Source organism: Rhopalosiphum padi, chromosome 3 (assembly GCF_020882245.1).
Source record: "Rhopalosiphum padi isolate XX-2018 chromosome 3, ASM2088224v1, whole genome shotgun sequence".
Taxonomy (NCBI): domain Eukaryota; kingdom Metazoa; phylum Arthropoda; class Insecta; order Hemiptera; family Aphididae; genus Rhopalosiphum; species Rhopalosiphum padi.
This window is the reverse complement of record NC_083599.1, coordinates 30,454,911-30,482,425: the sequence shown is the minus strand read 5'-3', so window position 1 is coordinate 30,482,425 and position 27,515 is coordinate 30,454,911. Positions and strand designations below refer to the sequence as shown.

Sequence of the window (27,515 nt, the reverse complement as noted above, 5' to 3'; positions counted from 1 at the left end):
GAAAATATTTTGTTATCTAGTTAACTGAAATTTTAAAGATTGCATAACACATGTTTTTATATAAGTACATATGTGTATTATACACACTATACCTATAATTATTAATTTAGTATTTATTTCAACAAAATATTTTTTGTCACTTAGTGACAATTTCTTGTACTGAATATAACTGACATACTAATATACATAACAAACAGAAATAATTAATATGTAATTTTGTTATTGTACAATTTCGTTATGTTCCTAATCTTATATTATGTTAAGATGTGTAACACATCATGTGTTGTGTATTGACGTATTGTTTAATATATAATTTTATACTAAGATAACCCTGGATTGCCACACAAGTCTTCACTCTTCACAGTAAGGTTTTGTAATTTTTGGATGTTAAAAAAATAATAAAAATACAGTATCAAACAAGAAGCAACTATTGTATAGTATATAAACATATTTTAATGATTAAAATTTTAAAGTTACATCTTTATTATTTTAATTTTTATAATAAAGTTTTAAGCACTGTTGATTCGCTAGTATCGTTTTTTTTGCGTACCTACAAAAATCTAATTTTTTATTAATATATTACCTATTGAACTATTCCAAACGCACGTAGTATCTAATTTAATATTTTATATATTTACGTAAATCAATTTTAAACATGATATGCAGTTTAGGAACTAAACTATAGAATTTTCTTACTGTTTCAAATATTTTTATTTCTTTCATTTTAAATATTGCTAATTACTATTGCGTAATAATTGAATGATATAGTTACTGAACACGTATAAAGAATCATATAATTTGAAATTTTATGGAATTCGTATTTAGTATTTAGAACACTTTAAATATTATCAATAAATTAAGACCAAAAGATAAATTAAATGACAGCGTTAAAAAACAATATACATTTTATGTTTCGCTTACATATAAAATATTAATAAAATAATACTGTTGGTCATATTGAACGATTAAATTTATTTATAACACTATACACGTTAATAAGTTCGTTTTAGAAGAATATCTCTATAATATTATAAATAGTTATTATTAAAAATAAATAATTCATAATACCAAACTTACTTGGTTCATTATAATTATGAGTTATGACTCATGCCCATTCAAAAAGTTATAAGAAGAACTTGATGTTGATACACGAATAGTACGAATAGATTAATAATTTTTAGTTTTCGTTTCATTGCGTCTCCAACTGTATTAAACATATTCACTGACTGAACGGAAGAGGAATTGAAGACGTTATTTGCCATATGTTCGTGCCTACTGACAACGCCACAACGGTATAATAATCAAAAGTCGTGTAAAATGAAACGAATAATAATAATAACGATGAATTTTACGAGAAATCTGGTAGCTCAGACGTGACATACGATATAATGTTATAAATATTAAAATATTAGTAAGCCGTTCCTTTCAAAAACCGCTGATCCGTTCATAACGCTTGTTGAAGTCTTCGGTATGAACAGGCGGCTATTCTTTGTCTACCTTATTGAGATGTGTGTTTGTTCGTGCCGACTATGAACAAAGTATAAAAAAACCTATAAGTCTTGAATATTTTAATAGTTATTCTAATCGTAATGTGAAAACAAAAAAAAAATAACAAAAAATACACAAATAAAAACCGGTGTAGGTACCTAGATGGTGTGGTTTTTCGGTAAACTTAATACCATGATTAGATTAATAATAATAATAATATGACAGTGTAAATAATTCATTGCTGCCCCTGCGGCGGCGACCCTCGGCGTTGTTTCTGCATAATATTTTCGCGATCGACCGTCCATAACATCTCGCCGACATTGCGTAATGTCTGCGCGCTTTACCTATATAGTGGCGAGCGGGCGAAACAAAAACGTTCAAGTCTCCGCGCGACTTACGCGGATGTACCTACTACCCATATTTCTCGGCCACCTATTTCTCGTAGACGTTTATTATCATAGCAATGCGTACTTATTATATACTGCACTACGCGCAGACACGTATTTAGGAATTTTGCGAGATAAGAAAAAAAAAACATCCCCTTCCTAACTGAAATTTTTTAGCAATAGATGTATTTACCGCCCGGGGCTTGAGCCCCCCCTAAATACATCTCGGACTACGCGAGATAACAAACACTCAAATAATTGGGACACGGTCGTGCGAAAATCCAATAACTTCCTCGGCTAGTACCTATCCCGTACGCGTGTATTGTGTGCGGGTGTGTGTGTGTGGTATACCCGACCGCCACTGAAGCATGGTTATTGAAAAATAAACAAAAATCCATCAGATATCGATAGCCAATTCTCGGCGGTGCGGGCCGCGGTGGAGATTTTTATAATAATAATAATAATTCTTATTATTCCGCGTCCTGTAAACTGGTTTGGTCGGCGTGTGCGTGTGTGTGTGTGCGCGCGCACACACACGGGGATGCGGCAACAAGTTAATAGAAAATTTCCGCTTAATTAACCTGGTCGCGTATACGGTAGTACATAATATTATTATATTGTATATCATCGGCGGCGTGTGGTTATAAACCGCACCTACCTGCCTACCGACTGTAATACGCGCGCACAATGCCTCGTCCACTACCCTTCTTCGAAACGAGAACCGATCCCCTCGCGGGCGCTGAGGACCAAAGCGGAGGCGGCGACCGCGGTTGTGGTTGTGGTGGTGGTGGTGGTAGTAGCGGTAGCCGAAAAAAGTGTATACATTTTATTCGTGTGTGTGCACTCGTTTCTTTTTTTTTTTTTTCGGTAACGCATTTATCTTTGGCCGATTTGTGTGTGTTATCTGCACCACCGCGACGGCGGTCAGTATCCATCTAGACCGCCACCGACAAACAGTCTCCGCGGGACTCGCCACAGCCGCTACCAGTCACCGCGATAACACGCGCGTCAACCAGATTTTTTCGTGCCGGCTGGTTTCATGTCACCCAATACTCACGGGTAAGTCGGCATGCTTTCTCGCGTAATCTTAGCCGAGCTTTATTTTTCATTTATTCATTCGCGACTACGATTGTTCTCTATGCATGACGGTTTCGATCCTCATCGAATTATCGACAATTATTTTTCGACTCGTTCGCGTAAATAATCTTACAATAATTTTATTTTACGCATTCGCTTTATCACGATCTCTATCGATTTAATTATTACTGTTCAAAATAAAAACTAAACAGATTATAATTTCGATATTCTCCGATTATACTGTCAATCCTTTGACATAGTAAATGTATTAAGTCGAATACGTGTTTTCAAACTGGCGCTTTTTATATAGACAACTATCACTTCATCACTTTAAACTTAAAAATATACCTACCTCTCAGCTGCCTTTTTTAAATAATTGGTATAGGTTTTCTTCTATTAAGATTAACATATTTATACTTCGCACTCATTCCGTTTACTTTGTCTTGTAACAAGAGCACTGATTGATTTCGTTATAATATATTTGACTGCAAACTTTTAAATCATATTCTCTACCCTCTAAATAGCTAGTATTCTTACTTCGTTACAAATATGTATTAAACTTTAATAGGTTGTAGAAAATAAATGCTATACTTAACTAATAAACTTTATCAATTTATTTATTGTATAATTATTTTGTTTACATATCCAAAATATATTAATTACCGTTTAACTTTATTGTATTATCTTAATTTAACTAAAATTGAAATACTTATCGAAATTTATTTTCCAAATAGTTAGCAAGTAGAATTATTTTGATGTTTTATCTAAATTTCCAATGTTTTAAACATTTGAATATCTTAATCTAACATAATTCTTATCTATTATAAACTATAATTTATCTGGTGTCCCAAGTTTCCGCCACTTAATTACTTCTCTATTGAGTATTCCGCGTGCAATACTAATTAACACCCTGCAAAATACTTGTGTTCAAAATTATAATTATTAGGAAAGTTGCATCTAATTATCTAAATAAAACAATTTCAATAAATTTCTTAAGTCTTAGTTCATTTGTGTCCCAGCGCCCCCTTTAACATAATTTCGTCATTATAACCGTGGTGATCATCGACATCATTGGTTTATAATAATAAATTAAATGAAATATGAGAAATATAACACACGTTCCGTAAATGCTTATTATGTAAATTATCTGTACAGTGTACATTGTACATACATTATTACTAATAATTTATTAGTAACCTATAGGTAATACTTAAACTTTTAAAATATATTTTAAATGTAATAAAACTTAAAAATATAACAATGATTTCGGTAAATAATAAAATTAATCATATAATATATATGTATAATTCAATTATCATAAAAATATACTGTACAGGTTAAAATAAAAAAGTTCTTTATACTTAAACCATTGAAAACAAAACGTGCGGGAAAAGTTGCGCATAATTTACTAGATATTTATACAACATTTGTAGCACCAGTCATACTGCACTAGGACAATATAATAGAGTTTGTTAATGATACTATAAGTGAACTTTATGCTGTGTGTGATGATGTAAACATTTCCCATGGGAAACCTTAATATAATCAGAGCCAGAGCTCTGTTAAACACGCCAACCGTAATGTGGAGAATATGTTGGCTACAAACATTATTGAGAACAAAAGTAGTGATGATAAAAAATATAAAAAATATTGATGTCACAGAAAATAAATTAATGTAATAATTAATAATATATAAGATTATGATTTATCTTAAATAATATAGGTATTATATTATATTGTTGATTTTTAATTGTATTATCAATGACTTCTTTTTTTTTAGGAATTATTATAAAAAACTAGTTGTTGGCGTTAATTTCTTACTAAAATAAATCAGACATTATCGTTAATGACTAAATTTCATTTTTTTCCAGTAACATATTGTATTACTCCAATGCACTTTATTGACTCCAGTAAATATATGCGCATTTTAAATGGATTTAAAAATTATAATTTAGAACACATATTATATGATATATTGCATAAAATATTGAATCAAAGACATATAAAAACCTGAAATTTCTTTCTTTCTATCTAAAGAGTATACTATATATATATAGTTTTAACCTATAAATTGTAATATTAACTCGTTTACAACACAATATGTCAATATCTTATAATAATAATATATTAACATTTAATGTCATATTTTGTGTGCGTATAAATCAGTATAATAATAATAATATGTGCTGTTTTGTACTAAATATTAAACGTAATATTTTAGCCAAACATTATTTTTCTAATTCAATATACATAAAATATTATTGTATCTTGATGAGTATTCAATATATCCACTGACGTTTGCTCTATGATTGCCGCTATACGCCGTTTATACAATATCTTAATATGAACTAATTTAACTTTATTGAAAACTAAAATTAAGTTTTCCTTTTCAAGCTATAATGCTAGTGTCAAAATATAAGATAAGTTAATATAATACCCTTCCTTCCACTTGCTAAATATATTATCATATCGTTTATTATTGTATTAAACTTTGATATTTTTTCTTGTTTCTTATATCAAAAGTTTCCATGTCATAAATAATATATATAAAAATTATTGGAAATACGTTGTGTTATTCAATGTTTTACATAAATTAGAATTAAACAATCATGTATATTTTTAAGAAAAAATAAATTATTATTGAATTATTTATTTTATTATATAAACTAAACAAAATCGTTAATTATTTTATACCTTTAAATTTGTAATTACCTAATTATAATTCATGATGTATATTATCTAATTTATTATTATAATTAATTTCTCATAAGAAAAAAAAATTATGTGATCATACGTATTACTAAGTATATTAAGTATTCTATTAATATTACTTATCTTAAGTAATAGTTGTAGTTAATAAATACATATAGAAAATAAAATTACTCAAACAAAGCTGGTTCTTTGCAAGGAAAAGTATCACTATTTAAAATGCACAATATAGTTAGACGTTAGTTAAAGAAAATTACAAAATTCCCCAATCAATTGCGGTATTACTGGGATTCAATAGCTTAATAAATTCCATTAAAATGTATAGTATAATATCTGTTTAATTTATAATTTTAATTATTTTTTATGTAAATTTGTTTATAAAATACCTAGTTATGCTTTGATACTATCAATATTGTCTTTTGAAAATAGTTAAAGTCTATAAGCATTAGTAGTTATAGATATTAGTTAATTAGTAACATTGATAGTAGTATAGGTACATAATATACAAGTGATATAAATTCGGTTCATAACTATAATTTTTCGTAAAACAACTTCGCATTTATGTTCTTGGATTAATAAATTATTTTCGACCAAGTAGATAATGCATTTAGGTTTAAGATTTATTAAAATTATATATTGTACTGAATATAAAATGCATAGCATTTGATTTTCACTATGTCCAAATGTCAAAAAAGTAAAAAAAAAATATACATTTATTATTATGATTTAGATTATTGCAATATTATGAATAAAATAAAATCATTTTTTACAATTTATTCTAAAAACAATTATTTCTTTTATAGTTTAATTAAATTTAAATTAGTTTTAGATGATGAATTGAATAATCATCCAAGTCGTGTCATTAAATAAATTGAACTCTTAAGATTTTGGAACTTCAGTTTTTTAAAATATTTAAATTAATTAATTAAAAAAAGTACCTGAATGCTGTAGATTTTAAACTATTTGAATTTTTAAACCTAAATACTACATCATTATAGTAAGATTTGATTAACACTTACAAATTCAAATTTAATTTAAGTCCCTTATGATTAGTTTAAATAATAAATTAATTATATCTTAAAATTCACTAAAAATTTATAAAATATCATTGATACTAATGATAATAACATAATGTTATTGAAATAAGGTTTACAGACCGTAGTTTAAAATATATGAATCGGAGCAGGTGCTTAATAAGATTGTCACTTAAAGTTACTTAACTACTCATAAACTAAGGTTTATAAATATATTTAACAACAATACTATTTAATGTGAAATTTTGCATACTAATTAGTTATTAGTTTATTACAGTATATTCTCGTTATGACAAATCTCAATGGCAACAGAAAAAAAATCGAGATATTAAGTTTTATTAAAATCTTAAAAAAATTGGAGAAATTGGTAAATGCTTAAAATGCATAATTTGAATACTTAAAGTACTAATACTACATACACATTAATAAACTACAATAATGAATAAATTATTTATTTATTTTTTAAATCTGTCATTTAAGTTTGTTTAATACAGTGGATTCTTACTATGTCGAACGTCGCGTCATCTCGAACTACATTGAAATCCCCTTGAAGCCATTACACCGAATAGTGTTTTTCTCTGGATAAATTGAAATAAAATTAATCGTTTTTCATTATCTCGAATACGCAAATATTATTTTTATTACGATCATAACAAAAAATTAAGCAGTACATTCAGTATTATAGTTATTATGATTTCACACGTTTGTAGTTAATATTTGTAGTCATTCGTGTACAATATAGTGAGATGGAAAATAAACGTAATTTAAAATTTCTTTTTTAATTTGTCATTAAAGTGTGTAATATTACTCATATTTTTGTAAGAACGTAAAAATTAATTGTAAAGACATATTTTAATTTACGCTTATTTTCCATTTCACTATATTGTATTTGTATACAAAAATAACTATACAAATATTGACTACAAACTTGTTAAATCACAATCACTATACTAAATGTACTACTTAGTTTCTTGTTTTTAATGTAATAAAAATATAATTTATGTATTCGTGATAACGAAAAACGATTGATTTTATTTCGAATTATCGAGAGAAAAACACTATTAGGTGTAAATGTAATGGTAACTTGAAGGGGATTTAAATGTAGTTCGAGATAACAACGTTCGACATAATAAGAATCTATTGTATTAGTAAATATGTTTTATGCAAAAAACATTTTATAGTAATTTAATAAAATATCTAAATATTATACAAATTAAGATTTTTTTAACGATTAAAGCACTAAGCATAAGTACCTATACTTACTATTTTATAATATAATACACAGAATAATATAAGAGTTTTCTTTTAGTAAAACAATTTTGGTATTATTTTGAACTAAAACGTTTTAGAACTTTCGTGTTTAAAACTAACTGTCGTTTTTAAGAATTAAAACTTCTATGTACCCGCATGCGTTATCCTTGGCAGCGCATCTTATGCATAATACTGTAAATTATACAATAAAAATAACCCGTTGTACTCTGCTACTTTTAGTATTATAATGATTTATCTATTTAATACTTATTATTAAATTTAAAAGCAATAACATTATATAGGTATTAAGGAACCTTGAATAGGTTTTTTTAATATTTTGATTTTTTACCAATTTATAAACATTTTAAATTGTAAACTTTTATGAATTGTATAATACTCATAATTTAAAAATCAAGAACACCTCTCTTTAATAATAATATTTAATTGGTAATATCTTTATGACTATAAGATACAAAAATACGAAGTATAAGATATAGTATAATGCTTAGATTTGTTACGAGGATACAAAGATAAAAATAAATCTTGTGAAACCAAAATATTTGGAAAAAATAAATTTAATTTCAATGATACAGAAATGTAAAATGATTTTGATTTTTTCATTGTGCGTTATTTTTTTTCGTTTATCGTACTCCCTTTTATAATCACGTTTAAAAATTTAAATCATTCTTTGTCATTATACCCACTCATAATAGTACTATATCTTTGATTAATTCAAATAAAAATAAATATTTTTTTAAATAATTTTATATACATTTATTTTAACGTAATAAATTAAGTTCAATCTTGTTGAATAAATTAATATACAGTTGAAGCCGTGTATTAGGAACACTTTTGGGCTAAATGTGTAAATTAATCGATTGTTTCTAATAAGCGATTGGTTTTATTTATCATTAAAAAAAATTATTATTTTATATGTAAAATGTGTATCTATTAATGTCTGTTTTTTTGCGTCAAGTAACTTAATGACTATGCTTTCATAAGAATAATTTTGTTCAAATCTATTTTCATCCGCTTTGTCTACAATTTTTTCTTTTCCGACTACCACTTTCATTTTCCAATATTGTGCGTTCTAACGGTTTTCAAAATCCTATTCAAAAGGAATGAGAAACATTTAATCGAGCTCCTGTTTCACGTTAACTAATTTTTGGAAGTACATCGTATGACTTTAACAAATTGTACTTCTATCTCAAACTTAAATCACGGTGCTTAGATATATTTAGATTTTTAGAAAAACGAAACACCACAATTATCTTTACTAAGAAATCTTTACATACGTACGCCGAAGCTGAACTAAAACGACTTAAGTAAAGAGCTTTAAACATCAACAAAATATATATTTATAAATATACAAATTACACAATATATAAAATATTAAAATTAAAAATATGTATATCTAAAAAGTTTTTGAATGTCAAACATAATTATTTATATTAATTATATTACCTATATTATGTATAGTAATATTAAAAAAATGATTAACATTTTATTTTAATACAGAGAAATATTTTGAGCGATTCCGCGTAAAAATTATATTTTAGTTCTAAAATAATAACTAGTAATAACTTTGAAAAATGTTTAGGTTACATTAATATATTTTGATGATGATCTATTGAATTATTATTTATTTTCTTTAAATATTTTTTTTTGCGTCCAATTGTCCCCACGTTCAAACGACTACGTTCATTTGTCCCTATTCGAGTAGCAGTAATACCTCAACCCTCATTATTTCAAATAACCGATGTGTTGTTTCAATAACCCAATTGATTTTCAATGTTTTAATATACGGCTGGTCCATCCCTAGACATTTCGTTTCAACAACGCTATTGTATCAATTATATGTATTCCTATGTTCCTAACAGGTGACTTTTACAATGTTCAAAAACTAAGTTTTAATTGCCAGATTATATTATATTAAATTAAATAATGCATAACATTATGGATTTTAAAATTATAATAATACAATATATTTATTTATTTTATAGACCAATACCTCAAATTGTATCAAAAATCCCGGAATCTGAAACTACAGTTATGAACTTAAACACCTCAGAGCGTCCCGAAAATGATAAAGTTTTAAAAACACACAACGATGATGATCAAAGAAGAAAACCAATGTTTTTATTTAGCGTGGATTATATATTGAATAAAGCTGGAGAGACGTCTGCCGAAGACGATACTGAACAACAAAATAAACAGCATTTTGACTGGTTGTATTGTACACGATTCAAGCCTCCAAAACTCGACAGTGAGTAAAATTTACATAATTTTATATGCATACACATAATGTACGATATAAAAAATACTAAAAAATAAACACAGTGATAAAGGTATATAATATTATTACGTTTTATGTGGGTAGTAACTAGTTAGGTATTCAACTACTTTTATTTGTTTAAGAAAAATAATACTGAATTATATAAAAATAAAACAAGGTTGAATTTTTATTTAGAACAGCCTAAAAAAGAAGATGTTAATATCACAATGGGTAAGTTTCAATCGTGTTTTGGGTTAACCACTAAAAATTTATTTATAAATAACACCCTCGAAGGGTAAATGGTAATAAGGTACAGAAATATAATAAGCGAAGTACAATAATGATTACAGGCTACAGCGTGCATACAAGATAGATATAAGATATAGATAGAATAAATAAAATAAAGATACACGGTACAATTAAATATTAAATAAAAAACTAACAACTAACTAATAAGAATAAGTAGGGATATCTTTGATTTGTTAACATTAACAAAATAAATGTTAATAATTTGTCAGTAAATTAAATTTTTTGGTGGTTTTCTCTAAAGTCAAAACCACTGAAAATCACAAAATGTAATAATAATTTATTTTGTTTATATATATAATTTTTAATGTTATTGTTAAACTCACAAACACTTTTGCCTAAAATAAACTTTTATAATTGTTAAAAAAATAAACTGTGTTATAGATTAAACGAAACAATATAGGTTTTCAATAGAGAATAATTCCTTTCTGTAAACATCCAATCTAAATACAATTTTGTATTACATAATAGATTCTATTGTACTGTAGCTGGTGACTTTGGAATATTTTAATTATGAATGAAAAGAAACATGTATTTATTCATAGCAGTGATTATTTTGTCTTAAAACTTTTTTTTATAGAAGAATGGTAAACCTAATAAATATGTTAGAATTGTTATAAGTTATAAATAATATATAGCTAGTTTATAATATTTGAAATCAATAATAATAATAATAATAATAAATATAAACTAAAATGTATATTGTACGTATTATTTATTATTTCTATGTTAAATAAAATAATTATGCATAATATACTATTTATTAAAATATATATATATTTTACTATTAAATATATTACAATATTATATGAATGTATAGGGATAAAAAGGAAAGATGGGCAACATAGACAGAAACGGAGACCAGGACGTAATCCGAGAATACCATTTACAACTCAACAAGTTACAGTATTGGAACATGAATTCCGGCGGAGCGCATATTTAGGAGGAACTAACGATGTACATGTATTGTCTGACAGATTACGACTATCGGAAAGCAGAGTGAGTACCTGTATAACATTCATATTATTTGAGTAATTTAAACTTAAAATGATCAAAATATATTCTCGATAAAAAAAAATATATATTATTAACATAATATATAGTAACCGGGAAGAAACTGATTTATAGCTATCAGTTTAAGTACTTATCTCATTAACTTGAAAATAACGATAAATCATTCCACTCTACAGAAAATGAATCTAACTTCAGTAAATATTCACAATTTATGATAGTCACTTATTGTATTAGTTCAACAATTAATAAATTAAAAACTAGGAGTATCGCTCAACTATAATATAGTAAGAGTGATTTCTGAATTCGCCAACATCTAAATCGCCTTCAAGTATTTACTAAATTTTATTTAAATTATAAAAATATTATATAGATTATGAGCTATTTTGTTTTAAATAGTAAATACATTGTAATGGTAATATTATTATATTAAATAGTCGTCAAATATCAAAGTAATTAATTTTTTTTCATCTAAACAATTAAATCTGTATATATATATATATATATATCAAATAAATTTATTATTTTACGTATTTAATTTTCTGAGTTTACAAAAATGTAAGTTTGATTTTGGTTTGGGATTTATCGCACTTTGAGATGAAGTATCAAATTTAAAGGTTTACTGTTGTTTTTAATCTAATTTATTGATTCAAAGACCCTGAAAAAATAACGGAAAAACGGGAAGTTTTACGAATAACCACTTTTCGACAAAATCGATTTTTTGATTTTGCTGTAACTCAAAAACGAATCATTGTAAATACTTAAAATTTTCACTAAATATTTATATTAACGTTATTTATTTACGATTAAATTTTCAAAATATTTAGAATTTTTTTAAACTATTTATAAAGCATTGAAATTTTCGATTTTTCTAAATTTTTTTTCTTGAAATGCCAATAAAAAAAATTTAGCTTTCCAAAAAATCTTTAAAATTTAATAAAAGGTTTATTATAAGCTTTACTTATTGTAGTAAAAAAAAACAAATCAAAAATCGTTAGTCACAATTTTTGTTTATAAGTATTTAAAGTTCAAATGTTTAAGAAATATAATATCAAAATCGCGAAAATTTGCAAGGAATTTTGAAGTTGAAAATTCATAAAATCTTTGTGATTTATACCTAAGGTTAAAAACCCAATACAAGATAATATATATATATATGATTGGTAGTAAAAAAAAGTTCTAATATTTTTAATATTTGTTTATAAAAAAATATAATGATAAAAATACGTATTTTAAATAAAATACAATTTATTGAAGAATTATTTTTTAGTTGGTCACTCTAATATGCACTCATTTTTAATTAGATAAATATTATTACTCGTTTAATTTAATAAATAATATTAAATATTTTATACTAAATGTTAAAGATTGAAAGAATTCTCTGCCTTTAATAGTTTCATCAACTACAAAATAAAAACATTATTATAAAACAGATACATTTATCACCCCCCAGTAGGATTTAAAATACAAAAATATGCACTAAAGGAATTTTTAGTTGTAAAATCATTGTAAAATTAATTTTCTCATAGAATTACCAGTAAAAATTGTAATAATTCATAACCCAGGTTTTAAGTCTCATATTATGAAATGCCTAGAATAATACCTATGTAGTTATATAGTCTATTCAAAACGCCGTGTAATCATACATTTTGTACCATCAAAATTAGTTTTACAATATTTCATAATAAATTAATAACCATTATGAATTTTTACATATAAAATGTTCGAAAATATATTATCTATGGATAAGACTAGACTAGTTGATAATATTTTTAACTGAGTTTTTATTGGGTTAAATTTTTTTTTAAAGTATAACACTATAGTTTACTTATTATTTTCAAATTCAGTTAAGTTAAGAATATAAAATATTATAACTGAGAAGAAACCAAAAATTTCTAAAAAAAAAAAAATTAATTGTTTTAAATAAATATTTAAAATAATAGATTGTTTAAAATAAATAGCAGTGTAATGATTGAGAAAATGCTAGTAAGTTAGTCGGGGACTATTATATATTTCTAAATCATTACTTGTTAAATAATTATAAATTGATGATATTACCTCTCTGATTCCTGTGTCGACTTGCTTGTTGCAATCGCAGTTCGTATTCAAGATATAACGTGATGTGATTAATTTATATATTAAAATAATTACACCTTTATTTTTAAATTACCTAACTATTTATTTATATTTAACTTTATTTTATAAAGACATGAATTATATATTAACAAATGTTTTAACAAATTTTAACAATTATTTAATTGTATACGCCTTTTGTATAACGATCTGCGTAGTCTTTTACACTCGCTTATGAATCCTTATACAAAAAGTTGGCAACAACACACACCGGGCCTGTCGGCGACTACCAGTCTCCTTATATATCTAATTCTTGTACAGATAAGAGTGTGTGCGTGTGTATATGTGCATATGTGTGAGTTTTATCTTATATTAAAAGCTATCAATTATTATAATTATTATACATATGTTATTATTACAATTATTATATATATTATTGTATACTATTAAATATTATTTATTATACATTTAACATTTAAGATATGTGATGGCTAAGCGCACATCACTACAGCAGTGTGGTATCAAATATATATTATTTTCATTAAACAATTCTGGCTAATGGCATCAAAAGTTAAATTTTTAATTTCCTTTTATGTATTTATCAATAACTATTTTATTTTATTTACAATTTAATTAATTATAAATAAGCGAAACAATAGTAATTGATTTTTGAAATTACTCATTATTTACTAATTTAAATCAATTATGTTAAAAGTTAAGTTAATACAAATTAAACACAATAATTTTTTGTTAATAATTAAAACCTTTAATTCATTTATACCATAATATATTTCCTATCGATATACAAATTACATTCGTTCTTAGTTACTATTAAGGTTCTACTCCATTGAAACACACAAATTGAATATCTCTATTTCAGGGGTGGCCAACTTTAATAGACTTGCGATTGACCTCCAACATTTTCTAAGTTTTCGCAATCGACCAGAAAAAAAAAAGGTTGTCAATAAACACAAAAAATATATTATATTATACGTACATGCGTGTTACACTTCTTTTATTCGATATCTGTGTATAATCTCGTTTTTCATAATTATTTATTTCTTTTTTCTAAATATAATTTTTATATTCGTGGGATATACAAAGATGTAAAAATAAAAAAAAATATTTGAATTGTTTTCTGAAAAAAAATTCAAAAAAATGCGAAAAGGTGTCGCGATCGACTGGTTGGCCATCCTTGCTCTATTTGATTAGCCAAAAACACAAGAGATTTACGTTTGGAATCATCGATACAGTTTTATAATTTTTATAACTATGCAAATAATATTTTATATGTTTTCCATAAACCAATTAATTGTTAACTGTTAACCTTGAGGCCGGTATACTGGATGGTTTTAGGATAGAGTCTTCGGTGCAAACATTAGAAATAAACCAATCAGGTAGACGAGTAGGCTACAGTGTTTGGCAGGGTGCGTGATATGAATGGTCAGCTGGGAGATTGTTTTTATAGTATATATTATTGTATTGCATTGATATTGTATCATTAAATCCCACACTGGTTATGGAAATATAATAATTTTATAATGATCCTGTAGTAAGATTTTATTCGTTTTTTTTCTAAAGGAACCGATTTTTTAAGGAATATTATATAATGTTATAATTCATATAATGTTTTTTTGACAGATAAAAATATGGTTTCAAAACCGTAGGGCCAGAGAACGCAGAGATCATCATAGTGGAAGTTTATCTGGATCATCTAGTACTAACTCTACTAACTATTCTTCTCAACAACAACGACTCCCAATATCATCTACGTCTGCGTTCAAACCATTGATGCCATCACACACTTATGTTGAAGGAAATGATTCTTCGTCTTGAAAATCAAACTGATAAAATATGTCTTAGCAAACATAATTAATTTAAAATTGTAAAATGTTCCCTGCAAACTTTACATAGAATATTAGTTTGTATCATTTTAATGTAATGTGATTTATATATAATTTCAATTTTTTTCTATAGCTCAACTTCTTATACGTTGCACGTTGTATTGACTATTGTTTTAAATTACGTACCCAACAATCTTATGTAATATAAAGTAATTTAATGTAAATTTGAAAACGACTAAACTATTTTGATTGAGTGACAAATATATGTGTAACAAAATTTTTGTCGTACCTATTTGTTGTATTCACAATTTAAAGCATTGGAAAATTTTAACTGAATGTAAATATTTTAAAATTGTATAAAAATAAATATATTGTTTGAATATTACCTTGTATTGAAGTTAGGTTGTTAAATTTTTACAAAAAGCTAAAACAATTTCGATATTTTGAAAATGTGGCCTATTATGATTATTTTTATAGATTTGCAATACCTATTTTAATTGATTAAATTAGATTTCAAATTGGGTTTACCTACCATTTAAATTGCTCTGATCCTATATTCCTATTGTTAATGATGGTTGGTAAAAATATTTTTAAGTATTTCTATATTTTATGACATAAAATACTTATGATTACATTTTTTTTAAACTGTCAATCTATAATTAGTAAATAGATAAGGCAACATTTCACTTATTCTCACCTGATATGTACATTTTTAACTTATATGACACTATATATTTTGAAAAACTAAATAGTATCTATTTATAAAATTTTAAATTCTGTAAAATTAAGCTTGATAAATTCTTATTTTTATAGTACATCAGTTATTATCTGCAATGTCTTTGAAATTCTTTAAAATATTCATAAATACCAGTAATACTACGGTATCGTACTAATTTCAAATTATATTAATCATGACGTGCCGTAATAATATTACAGTATTAAATGGTTAACGCTGCAATACAGTTGTTCAAATTTCAGGTTATTGCTTCATGCTTGAGCCGACCATGATAAAAATAGCCTTTACAGTACTAAGTAAAAAAAACATTGAAATTCAATACCAACATTTAACTATTATAATATATATGTTTTACATTTGTCGTGTACGTTATGATGACACCTGTTTACATCCACAAAGTATTACGCGGAAAAACAAACTAAAACATAATAGGTACCTTTATAACTACAGCACGAGAGGGCCAATACCACTGTTCGCTACTATTTTTCAGTCGTATAAAAATGTATTGTAATTATATTAGCTCAAAATTTGAAGTATTTTAAACGATCATCAATTTACTGGCGTAACAACTTTTATTTGTATTCCATTTTTTGACGAGTAAAATGTTGTTTATTATTTGTATCAATTATTGACAAGTGGATAGCCTTTCGGTCTTTGCTTCAGACTCAATAATTTTTTTTTATTACATTTTCCATATTTTATAGTAATTACTAATTAATAAGCATATTATATTTTATACATTTAACATTATATTATAAAAAATGTTAGTCATATGCAACTGAACTATCAAAATATACATAGAGCAATGATAAGTAGTGTGAACTTAAATTACACTCAAGACTGGTTGTTAACAAGTTAAAAAATTAAAGTTCATCAGTTACATACCAAGTTACTTTTAAACTTTAAAAAAATATATACTCTTTAAAAGTAACGTATAGAATTGTGTTATGATAACCTATACTACCGATAAACACAGTAAGCAATCACATTTTACCTCCATACGTTAACATAACTCTAATATTATGGATGTAAATCTTGTTTTTTTTTCTATATTTATATTTTTATATTTTACAATATTTTAACTGTTGTACAATTATTGATTATATTAAAGTTATAAAAATGTGTTTTTCCTTTTAAAACGGAAATTATATATGACTTGCAAGTAAACATTTTCTTAGATATTTATCAACTGAAATTAATAATAATATTAATAATATTATTTATGTAAGTTATATTTAAAAAAAAAATTGTACTTAACGGATGAGTTCGAAGTGTAATAAAAGTATAACAATGACAAAAGAACGTATTTTTGTTTAGTTTTCAAAAGTAGTTCAAAACTATACCAATAAAAAGATCAATACAACTATATATATATTTCTTCTTGACAACGAATATGTGATCAATAGATACGTATCAAGTGGCTGAACAGTTTATAATTCTTAAAAGTTCAATTTCTGATCATAAAAAAGTACGTAAAATGAATAAGATTAGAAATAAAATGGGGGTTTCCACTTTAATGTATATATTATATATTATATTATTTTTAGTTAAATTATACTAATATAAACGAGGCCGTAATATAGGTTTACTAATAATATGCCTTAGGTTGATTTTTTTCTCTTTTCGGAGAATTTATGAAATTAATAGGTGCTGGCGTATCCATAACTGTCGTTAAAATAAATATATAAATATTTCGATAATGTTTTACAAGCTCTGCTATACATTCTTACTTGTTCATATTTTGAACTAAAATGAAAACAATTTTATTGGTGGTTCGTGAAAATTGTGAGAAAGTACGCAAAACATACAGTGATTGACATACGTAGGTACCTTTAAGACTGAGGTTTCTGTAATGTTCTATATATCTACAAATGGTATGACATATTTATTTCAACCTCTTATTGTTAATATTTATTGCTATTTTTCAGCTGTTAAAAAGGAATGGAAAAAAGTTTTGTATACACCATGAAAATCAAATATTTTAGTCCTATTACTAAATAATATAAACTCTTGACTTTCCTTAAAATTACAGTTAACAATTTTAAAAATATGACAAGAACATAAAATCTGAGTTTAAAACCACTGAAATATTTTCATACAATAAATAAGAAGTTACAAACCAAAATTTCAAGTCAAACAGTGAATATTCTATCCGATTATAAAACAATGTACAAAAGTGAAAAATAAATGTTTTTACTGAATAAAGCATTATATTAGGGGAGTTTCCTGAGTACGTCCCAAGAAAAAAGGTCATATTTTTTACATAGTCCTAGTGCGTCCCAGTTCATTTAGATGTACGCAATTATTATCGAAGTTAAATTGAAATGCAATTTTCCCACTATTTCTAGTGCTTCACAATCATAGCAATAAAAATTAAGCACCTATAAATTATTATAATTGTAGATTTGAATGGCCATGGAACAATTGCGACTAATACAAAGTTTCGACATAAACAATCTAAATACTAAAATGCTTTAAAATTAAAAACTTATTTATCGATCAATTGGTTACTGGTTAAAAAGACTGATTATAAATTTATAATATATTTTATAACAGTAACGGGAATTTTATGAAACGTTATTATTATTATGCAAGTAAAGTGACTTGTTGAATTTGAAGAAAATCTATTATTTATTTATTTATTTATATTATTTTCAATATAATTTGTTGTATGACTGCGAATTCGCCCGGACTATTCAATATAATTTGCGGATAAAACTGCGGACGCCTCGGGCTATGAAAAAGATAAAAATTAAAAACGGGACGCACTTGAGAAATCCCCTAAATTAGAGTATACAAATAGGTATCAATAATCGCAGCAATCCAGGTGACCCAATAGTGTAAAGTGCGGAACAAGAAAATACGTCATATAGAATTTTTGGATCTCGACTGTATCGTAAATGTATTTAAGCAAGCTAGGTAACATTTGCAAACTGGCCACCGCCAATTAAATAACAAATATCACTTTACACTTGGTAAAAGGGTAAGTGTCAATTAAGCTAATAGTGTGATCAATGGAAAAAGTATTAATTTATTATTAAACATTACTATATAACATAAATCAACCGATTTCAAAATAAATAAATGGGTTTATCACTTGATAATCCATTATGAACAATATTTTTTAAGTTTGGCCATTATTACTAAAATCATAGTTATTTATTTTATAAACAAAAAGGCTGCTGTGATAATTTTTCGGAAAAAATAATTTCTAAACTTGGACAGAAGTGTATTATCATTATGTTACGGTTTATGTTGCTCGGCACATGAGACATTTATTTTGAAATGTTACAATAGACAAATGCGGCTCTTAATAATTAAAACGTTAAAAACTTGAAATCCATCCATAATTTACAGATTATTTTTACTACTGATGTTTTTTTTGTAGTTGTCCACTCGTCGATTGCTATATAAGGTGAGTTACGTAAATAACATGAATATTATCTTTGCATATAACCTTTGTACTGTACATCTGATAAGTCTAAAATATAATCATGAGTATTATAAAATATTGCCATCTGTTATACTCCAAGCCGGTATTTCTAGATGTACTTTAAATTTTCCGCTAAAATATATGTATGCAATCATTTATTATAATATATGAATATTTAAACAACACCAAAATGTTAATATTTATCGAAATACACTCATAGTGACCGATTAAACAAACACTTATGATTTATATTTTTATGGACAATTTTCGGTAAATCTATTTACTTTTTTAATTATTGAAACATAATATCATACATTATCAAAGATTATTTTGAAAATCGTGTTATATTATTGTCGTTCTAGTAATATCATCAACGTCTGATTTATAAACAAGTATATTATATAAGTCATAATTTTCAACGATTCTTGTAAAAAATGAGTACAATATTCTCCGATAAGGGCGTGGAATTAGATCCATCAAAATTGTTAGAAATGCAAAAACATTATAGCACACCATGTGAAGCGTTCTTAAAAGGACGTAAGGATGATAAAGAAAACCAAAAATCAACGATAACCAATGAAAGCTCCAAACACCAACCGCGCAGTGATCTGGAACATTACAAATTACAGCAGAATATTTGTAAACTGGACAAATTAGGTAAATCGATTCAATCTTTACCGGGCAAACGAGTACTGGACAAAAATACGTACGGGCGGTTAAAAAATGCTTCTGTGGTGGTGACTGCGGAAGAACGGCAGATGGCTATTCAACAGCATAAAGCCAACGAAGAACGGCTTAAGGCTGAAAGCGAAGCAAGGAAAGAACAATTACAAAAATTTAACATGCTGACAAAAACTAAAGGACCAAAACTTACTCAGGTCAGTGGCATATTTGAAATTGTATAACAAATTATAATTATTTAAAATGACGAAATACCAACAAAAAAAAAAAATGATTTTAATTTCTAAGTGGAATTATTGTTGTACATGTTTTAGTATTAAATATTTTTTTTTATATTTCTTATTTATGTTATATGTTTGATGAGTAACATAACACTCAATATTATAATTATCAAGAATTTAATTTCTGTGTGCGTTATAATAATCCTCGCTAAACAAGTTTTGTTTATAACAGTTAGACGAAGAAGCGAGCAAAAAGACCAACTATCTACTGAATAGAGCATATGAATTAAGACAGGAACAAGAGTACGAAATAAAACAATGCAATTCGTTAATATTGAGTACCAAATGCCATGCAATTAGATGTGCACAAATTGAAGAAAAAGAACTTATACAGTAAGTAATATAACTAGACAGCAGTATTTCCTGATCATTTAGTTTCAACGGCACACTATGAAAAAAATATATATAGTGTTAAACCTATAAAAACCACAAATAACGGTGATAAAATATATATAAATATAATATAAACTTTATACAGATATATCATTATATTTTAATATAGAAAATATACAAGCTAATAAACATACTAGGGTTGTGACTTTTAATTTAACAATCAAATGATGGTAAATAAACCTGTGTTTTATAAATTCTAGAAGTAAATTTCTAGTTTATTCGATATGCCATGTAATTGTAATTGTAATTTTTAGGATCCAAGTGTGTGCATTTGCATTCTATAGATGCTCTTATATATTATATTTTAAACATAATAAAAGTGATCATTTTTTTTAAAATGTAAATTATTCCCCTTAAATAGTTAATATAGTTTACGAGTATATGCAATAACATTATAAGATAGAATCACTTAATTATCTTGTTGCTATATAATTTTTAATTGAAAAAATATATTAATAATCGTAACAATCATTTAACATTGTGCAATATAGATAGTAAATTGTTTCGATTTGTACTAAAGAAAAAACACGATCAATAGTTATGAAAATGTTTTTGTATTTAATAATATTTCCTTAATTTGAAAGTTCAAAAATAAAAATATATTATTCTGTCCCAAGACTACACATCTAAATATTATCAATTATCAAAAATTATGTTTTATTATATGAAAAAAAAGGTATGCAAGTGGGTATCGTTCTGCTGTATATTAGGTGTCGTAGGAATTACTAATCACTATTATGAGTATTATCTATTATAGTATTATATACTATATATACCATAACAGTAATCGCCAAGTATATTTCGTGATATGTTTTTTTATATAGCTATAAAAGTAATCTATTTTACTTTTAGTATTATGTTAGGTTTGTCCAAATTTGAACTTAAAATGTCTATAAAAAAAATAATATCCTATATATTTAGATTTTATGGTTCCCGTAAAAAATACTTATAAAAAATCTTTTATCGAATTTTCAAAGCTTAGATATAAAAAGAAAAGTTTTTATGAACTTCTAACTACAATAAATAGTTATCAACATTCAAACACAAATAAAAAAGATTGTGCGCATATATTTTTTATATTTTTATACAGATATAAAAACAACTTATGTTAACTTAATTATTCACGCCTTTAAAAAGTTTGAAAATAGTCAAAATATTTTAAAAATGTTTATCATGAATAAAAAGCAATAATATTTAGTAAAAATTACAAGTATCTACCGTTATTTATTTTTGAGTTGCACCTTAAACACATAATTAATTTTTTCGACAAATGAATTTGCCTAAAATCAAATTGTCGTTTTTATTATTATTTTGTTTTTCGTGATTATAAAATTAATTCTCAGTAATTTTTCGTTTTTACCACCCAAAATACTAACTAAATCCAATTTTCTACCAGAAATAACCACCATTTTAGTTTTTACTGTCTCAAAAATTGTGTACAAACTACAAACACAATAAAACACACAACATTGTACCTATAAAATAAATATATTCATTACTTCATTCAGGATCTAAAATGTATAGATAGTACATTACAACTAAAAACTAAAGAGAAGCTATTGGTAAACTTTTTATACTCCATATACTCGTATTCTTAACCAAAACCACTGGTGTCATCAGCTAAATTTTAAAAGCTTATAATTTATAAATTATGTATACTTTATTTAAAATATTAGTTTACATAAAACCAGCCCCATGTTATACATATAGCCATATAGGTACATTCTATTATAATGCACATTTCTATGTAATGAAATTAAAACACATTATAGAAAAGAAATGAAACAAGAACAACGCAGATCGGAAGAAATCATGGAACAACAACGTTTATTGGCAGCTAAGGAGTACAAAAAAGCAGTAGAAGCTGACAGATTAAAAAAAAAATTACAAGCGACAGAAATAATACAACAAATGAAAGAAAATGAGATCACCAGAGAATGGGAAGCTGCTAGAGCTTCAGAAGTATAATTAATAATCGATTATACAATAAACGTGTTACAATTATTCGTTTAGGATGCAAGGATTCGTACAGAGGCTGCAATCGAGGCTCAACGCGCCGAAGTAATTGATTATAAGGATAAATTAATAAAACAAGCTGAGATGAGAAAAGAATTTTTACAAATTAATGCACAGCTAAGAGATTTAAAAACAATAGAAAAAGAATTAGTCAAAGTTGAAATCCTACAGGTACTTGTACAAAAATAAATATATATTAAAGGTAATTTAATTTGTATCCACATACCTTTTGTGATGCTTTACTAACCCTTTACTAAAACTAAATATTTTTACCACTATCCATACACACACATAAAAAGCTAGGCAAGCGGGTACTGCTCTACTGTATATAAGGTGTCGTGTAGCCGTGTAGATCATTATAATAGGTGTGTTAAATTTGTTTTCAATGATATATCATTTGATACAAAAAACGATTCTAAGCGGAGGCAGCCTGTCAAACTATCACCAAGTATACTTTATGATATATTTTTTGATAAAACTATTAAAATCATTTATCCTACTTTTAATATTACGCTAGATTGAGGTTTTAAGACTTTAAGTTAATAACTCTTTACTATAAAGACCGTAGAACGTAAATAGGTTCACAGTGTTAACAGATAAAATCTTCATATTTTGAAAATTTTAATGCATATAGTAAAATTTGTTGTACCTATACATACAATTTTTATTTTAGTTAATTTTATTTTAGTCTCAGTATGAACTATTTATGAAAAACATTATCTTACGTTTTAATACCATAGCTGTAAAAATTGAAGATTTTATAAATGTTTTATTACAAAATATTTGTAGTTTTTGTAGTTTGTACAATTTTGATTTTTTTCTTTTTTTAATTTGAACTTTAAAGACAAATATGAAAAAAAATTATGATTATATATTTTTATAATTTTTTATAAAAATACAAGGACAACTTATATGGGATCTCGAGTTAAATTTTTAAGAATTTTAACCCAGTGAATAATTTTCAATCGGCATTTATAGAAAAAATCTTAAAAATGTCTCTTATCTATAAATAGCTCAAAAAAGCCAAGATATTTTTAAAATTATAAAATTAAGTGTGTGTTTTAAAAGATATTATAAACATTTGGTAAAATTTTCAAATACCTGCAAATATTCGTTTTTGAATATTTTATATTTAATATTTTAATATTTTCAAAATCTAAAATACTACTTGTTTTTAAATATCTATTGATCTTCATATTTTATAGATACAAGAATACGATCGAAAAAAGAATGAACGGGAAATGGCGTTTGAAGAAGAAGTGAAAAAACTTAAAATGTCTAAAGAAAAAGAAATTGCCAAGATTCAAGCGAATCAAAAAGCCTCGCAAGATTTTCAGGCTGCTAAGGATGAGCTAAACGCACTCCGAACACAAGACAAAGTAACTTTTTTAATAACTCATAAGCTAGATATTGAATTCGTTACATGTATATTGGACATATAGGTAGAACGAGAGTGGCGACGTAAGGAACGCGAAGAGGCTATAAAAAAGATAAAACAAAATGAAGATTTGAAACAAGCTCGACAACAACAAATTGAAGGACAAAGAGAAAGTTATGCTTTTGAAATACAAAGAGAGAAAGAAGAGTTTGACAAAATTATTAAACTGAACGTAGAGGAAATTGAAAGAACCAAAGAATTTGATAGACAAACTAAAATGGTATAATTCGGTTGATATAAATGATTATATACAGTTTTGGTTACAACCTAATTTCGTTGATATTAGAAACTCGATAAACACAGGCAAAATTTACTGAAGCAAATTAGTGAAAAGGAATTGGAAAAAATTAAGGAAAGAAAACAATTTTTCCAGGAAGGCGTCATATACCAACAAGGTGAAGCTGCTAGAGAAAAAGCATTACGTGCTACAATGCAAAAGAAAGTCGAAGAGCTTAGGTAAAATCATTTATGATATTTATAATGGATTGACAATATTACTATATTCATATTGTTATTTTAGGGCATATAAATTACCGACCAAGTATGTGCAAGGCGTCGAGAGAACACTAAAATTAAGAGACTGATATAGCAACAACAATAATTGTTAATAAAAGTACATTTAAATAATTTTGTTGTCATGATCTTAATATTATACTAACCGAGTAGTATTTATGACGAATAATATTATATATGAACGTAAAATAAAATAAATTTAAAAATATAGGTATAATAAAAAAATGTTATTAAGCATATTATAACTGTGGTAATATCCGAGTTAACTAATACAGAGATAAACATAGTTTATAATAAAAAAATTAGTATAGTTTTATGTGCTAATTTTAAAAAATGTTCGGAAGTACCTACTCGATGTCTCAATCTAAGAAATATAAATATACACGGGCCACGAGGCTATAAAATAAAATAATAAACATATATAATATATATTCCTATATTATATGAAACGTATAATATTATATTATATCATAATTTATGACTAATAACGTTAATAACTATTTAAATTAAACAAACAAAATTCAACGTTTACTGTCCCAGTTTATAATTTTTAGGACAAGTAATTATGAACTCAGGGGCGTCATTTGAGGGGGATCAGGGTGTGCGTTTGCACCCTTTACTTTTAAAATAGTTCCAATTGGCCTGCACCCTGATGAAATAATGCATGATTATTAATATGATTTAAATTAAATTGTATTTTAAATATTTTGATTACAACTTTAAATTACATTTGTTATAAACAAATATTGTGCTATAAATTTTTATTGTATTTTAGTTTTTAAATTGATTTTTAATATTTATGTTCATGCATCGATTTGGTCCATGATGTATAGAAATAATTGGAAGCAAAATAATGTACATATACCATATACGTAGTACATCTATTTTTATATGGCCTGGTAAAATTTCAAAATGGCCTACTTGATACTTCGTACGCCCGAAAAAATAACCCGAAATGACGCCCCTGTATGAACTGTACTGTACTAGTAAAACCTAACGCGTGCGTTGCGTGGCGACGAGAAGTGATTAATATTTAAAGTATTCGTGCTAATTGTAAACTGATAAAGTGATAACCGACAATAATGTGTTATTTTCATTAACAAAAATAAATAAATAAATAAAACAGCAGGAACGGCAATGTATGAAGTACATTATAGTATGTTTGTTCATCTCTAATTGCATATAAATAATAATATTTTAACACGTTATAACCGCTACATGACCGCCGGCGACCATAAATTAATTTGGTTTTTTATTATTAATGGCGCTACAATAATGCACTAAAATAAGGGGCGTAGCGGGAATTGTTACAACTTTTTGAATATAATACATTTTTTTTTTTTTAAATATTTTTTTCAAATATTTAGTATATACATATTTGAAAGACATTGAAAAATATGCTTGGCGCATAACTAAAACGTATTGTGAACAATAATTATTAGATTTCAATAAAAACATAAATGTTCATAATTATTATTAATTGATCCGATAGAAATTGTTCTATTAAAGTCTAAAAAAAACCTGAATTTAGCTATTTAAATAATTCATAAATGCACCAATATTTTAACCAGTAGATGGCGTATGTGTCATTTAAAAAAGAACAATAATTTTATTATCAGAAAATATAAAGTATTATAATATTTCAGTACATAATACAGTTCGGGTTTATTTTATTTTGGATTTTTGGAACAATAACGTATGAACTGTGTATAATAAAATAGAATAAGATATAAAATAACGGAATCTTTTTTTTAATTATCGTTTCGTCTCTTTTGAAGTAATAACGTTAGAAATGCGTGCAAAGCACAAACAAAATATTCTAATTAAAAAGATTCAAGATAAAAAAAAAAACTGAAAAACATTAGAAATTTCAAGCGAAATATTATCAACGCATATATATTTATTAATAATGACAAAATAAATAAACAAAAACAATAATCATAAAAATTAAAGTAAATTAAAAAAAATTAAATAAAAGGACTTTTCTGGTGAGCGGCTAACAAGGTAATATCCGCTATTTCAATAATAAAAATAATTATTCAATATATTTTTACTTGGCTGCATAAACAATTGATTAATTTAAGGATTCACTAACATCTACTAAACTTTCAAATAATGTTTAAAGGACCATTAGTTCACTATTAATTAAATATGAATGAATAATTAATGCGATTAGACTAATTAGTATTATGATTATTTATTTATGGCTTAATGAGTATTCATTATTTTATTACTTAATTATTTTTTATTTTTTTTACTTGAGAAACATAGAAAATATATTAACACTACATCAAAATTATTATTATTATTTTTTAAGATAATACTTATTTACAATATTGCTACATTACAATAATCAATAAAGCGAATAAAGTAACTAAAGTAATTTTAATCTTTTATGGTTCGGTTATTAAAGTATTAAATTAGCAATTACCTATCTACTGTTTCTTAAATGTTAATGTCGTAAATAAAAATATGTTTAATTATTCAAATCAGTAATGTATAAAAATGATAATTATTTTATTCACTTTAGATTATAATTATCTATCATTATCATTTTTATAATTTAATAC

General features: G+C 25.6%; 2 protein-coding genes across 2 annotated transcripts; both read left to right on the top strand.

Moving 5' to 3' along the window:
* The first annotated feature begins 2,737 nt into the window (after positions 1-2,737).
* On the top strand, positions 2,738-15,839 carry LOC132924578 (homeobox protein MSX-1). Its single transcript, XM_060988971.1, has 4 exons — positions 2,738-2,933; positions 9,949-10,211; positions 11,347-11,525; positions 15,252-15,839. Exons 1-4 carry the CDS (start codon positions 2,914-2,916, stop codon positions 15,444-15,446), a joined length of 657 nt encoding a protein of 218 aa, XP_060844954.1. The 5' UTR covers positions 2,738-2,913; the 3' UTR covers positions 15,447-15,839.
* Positions 15,840-20,057: 4,218 nt separating this feature from the next.
* LOC132923736 (cilia- and flagella-associated protein 45-like) lies at positions 20,058-25,016 on the top strand. Its single transcript, XM_060987693.1, has 8 exons — positions 20,058-20,501; positions 20,758-20,918; positions 22,751-22,940; positions 22,992-23,165; positions 24,200-24,373; positions 24,437-24,652; positions 24,719-24,888; positions 24,953-25,016. Exons 1-8 carry the CDS (start codon positions 20,058-20,060, stop codon positions 25,014-25,016), a joined length of 1,593 nt encoding a protein of 530 aa, XP_060843676.1.
* Positions 25,017-27,515: the final 2,499 nt, after the last annotated feature.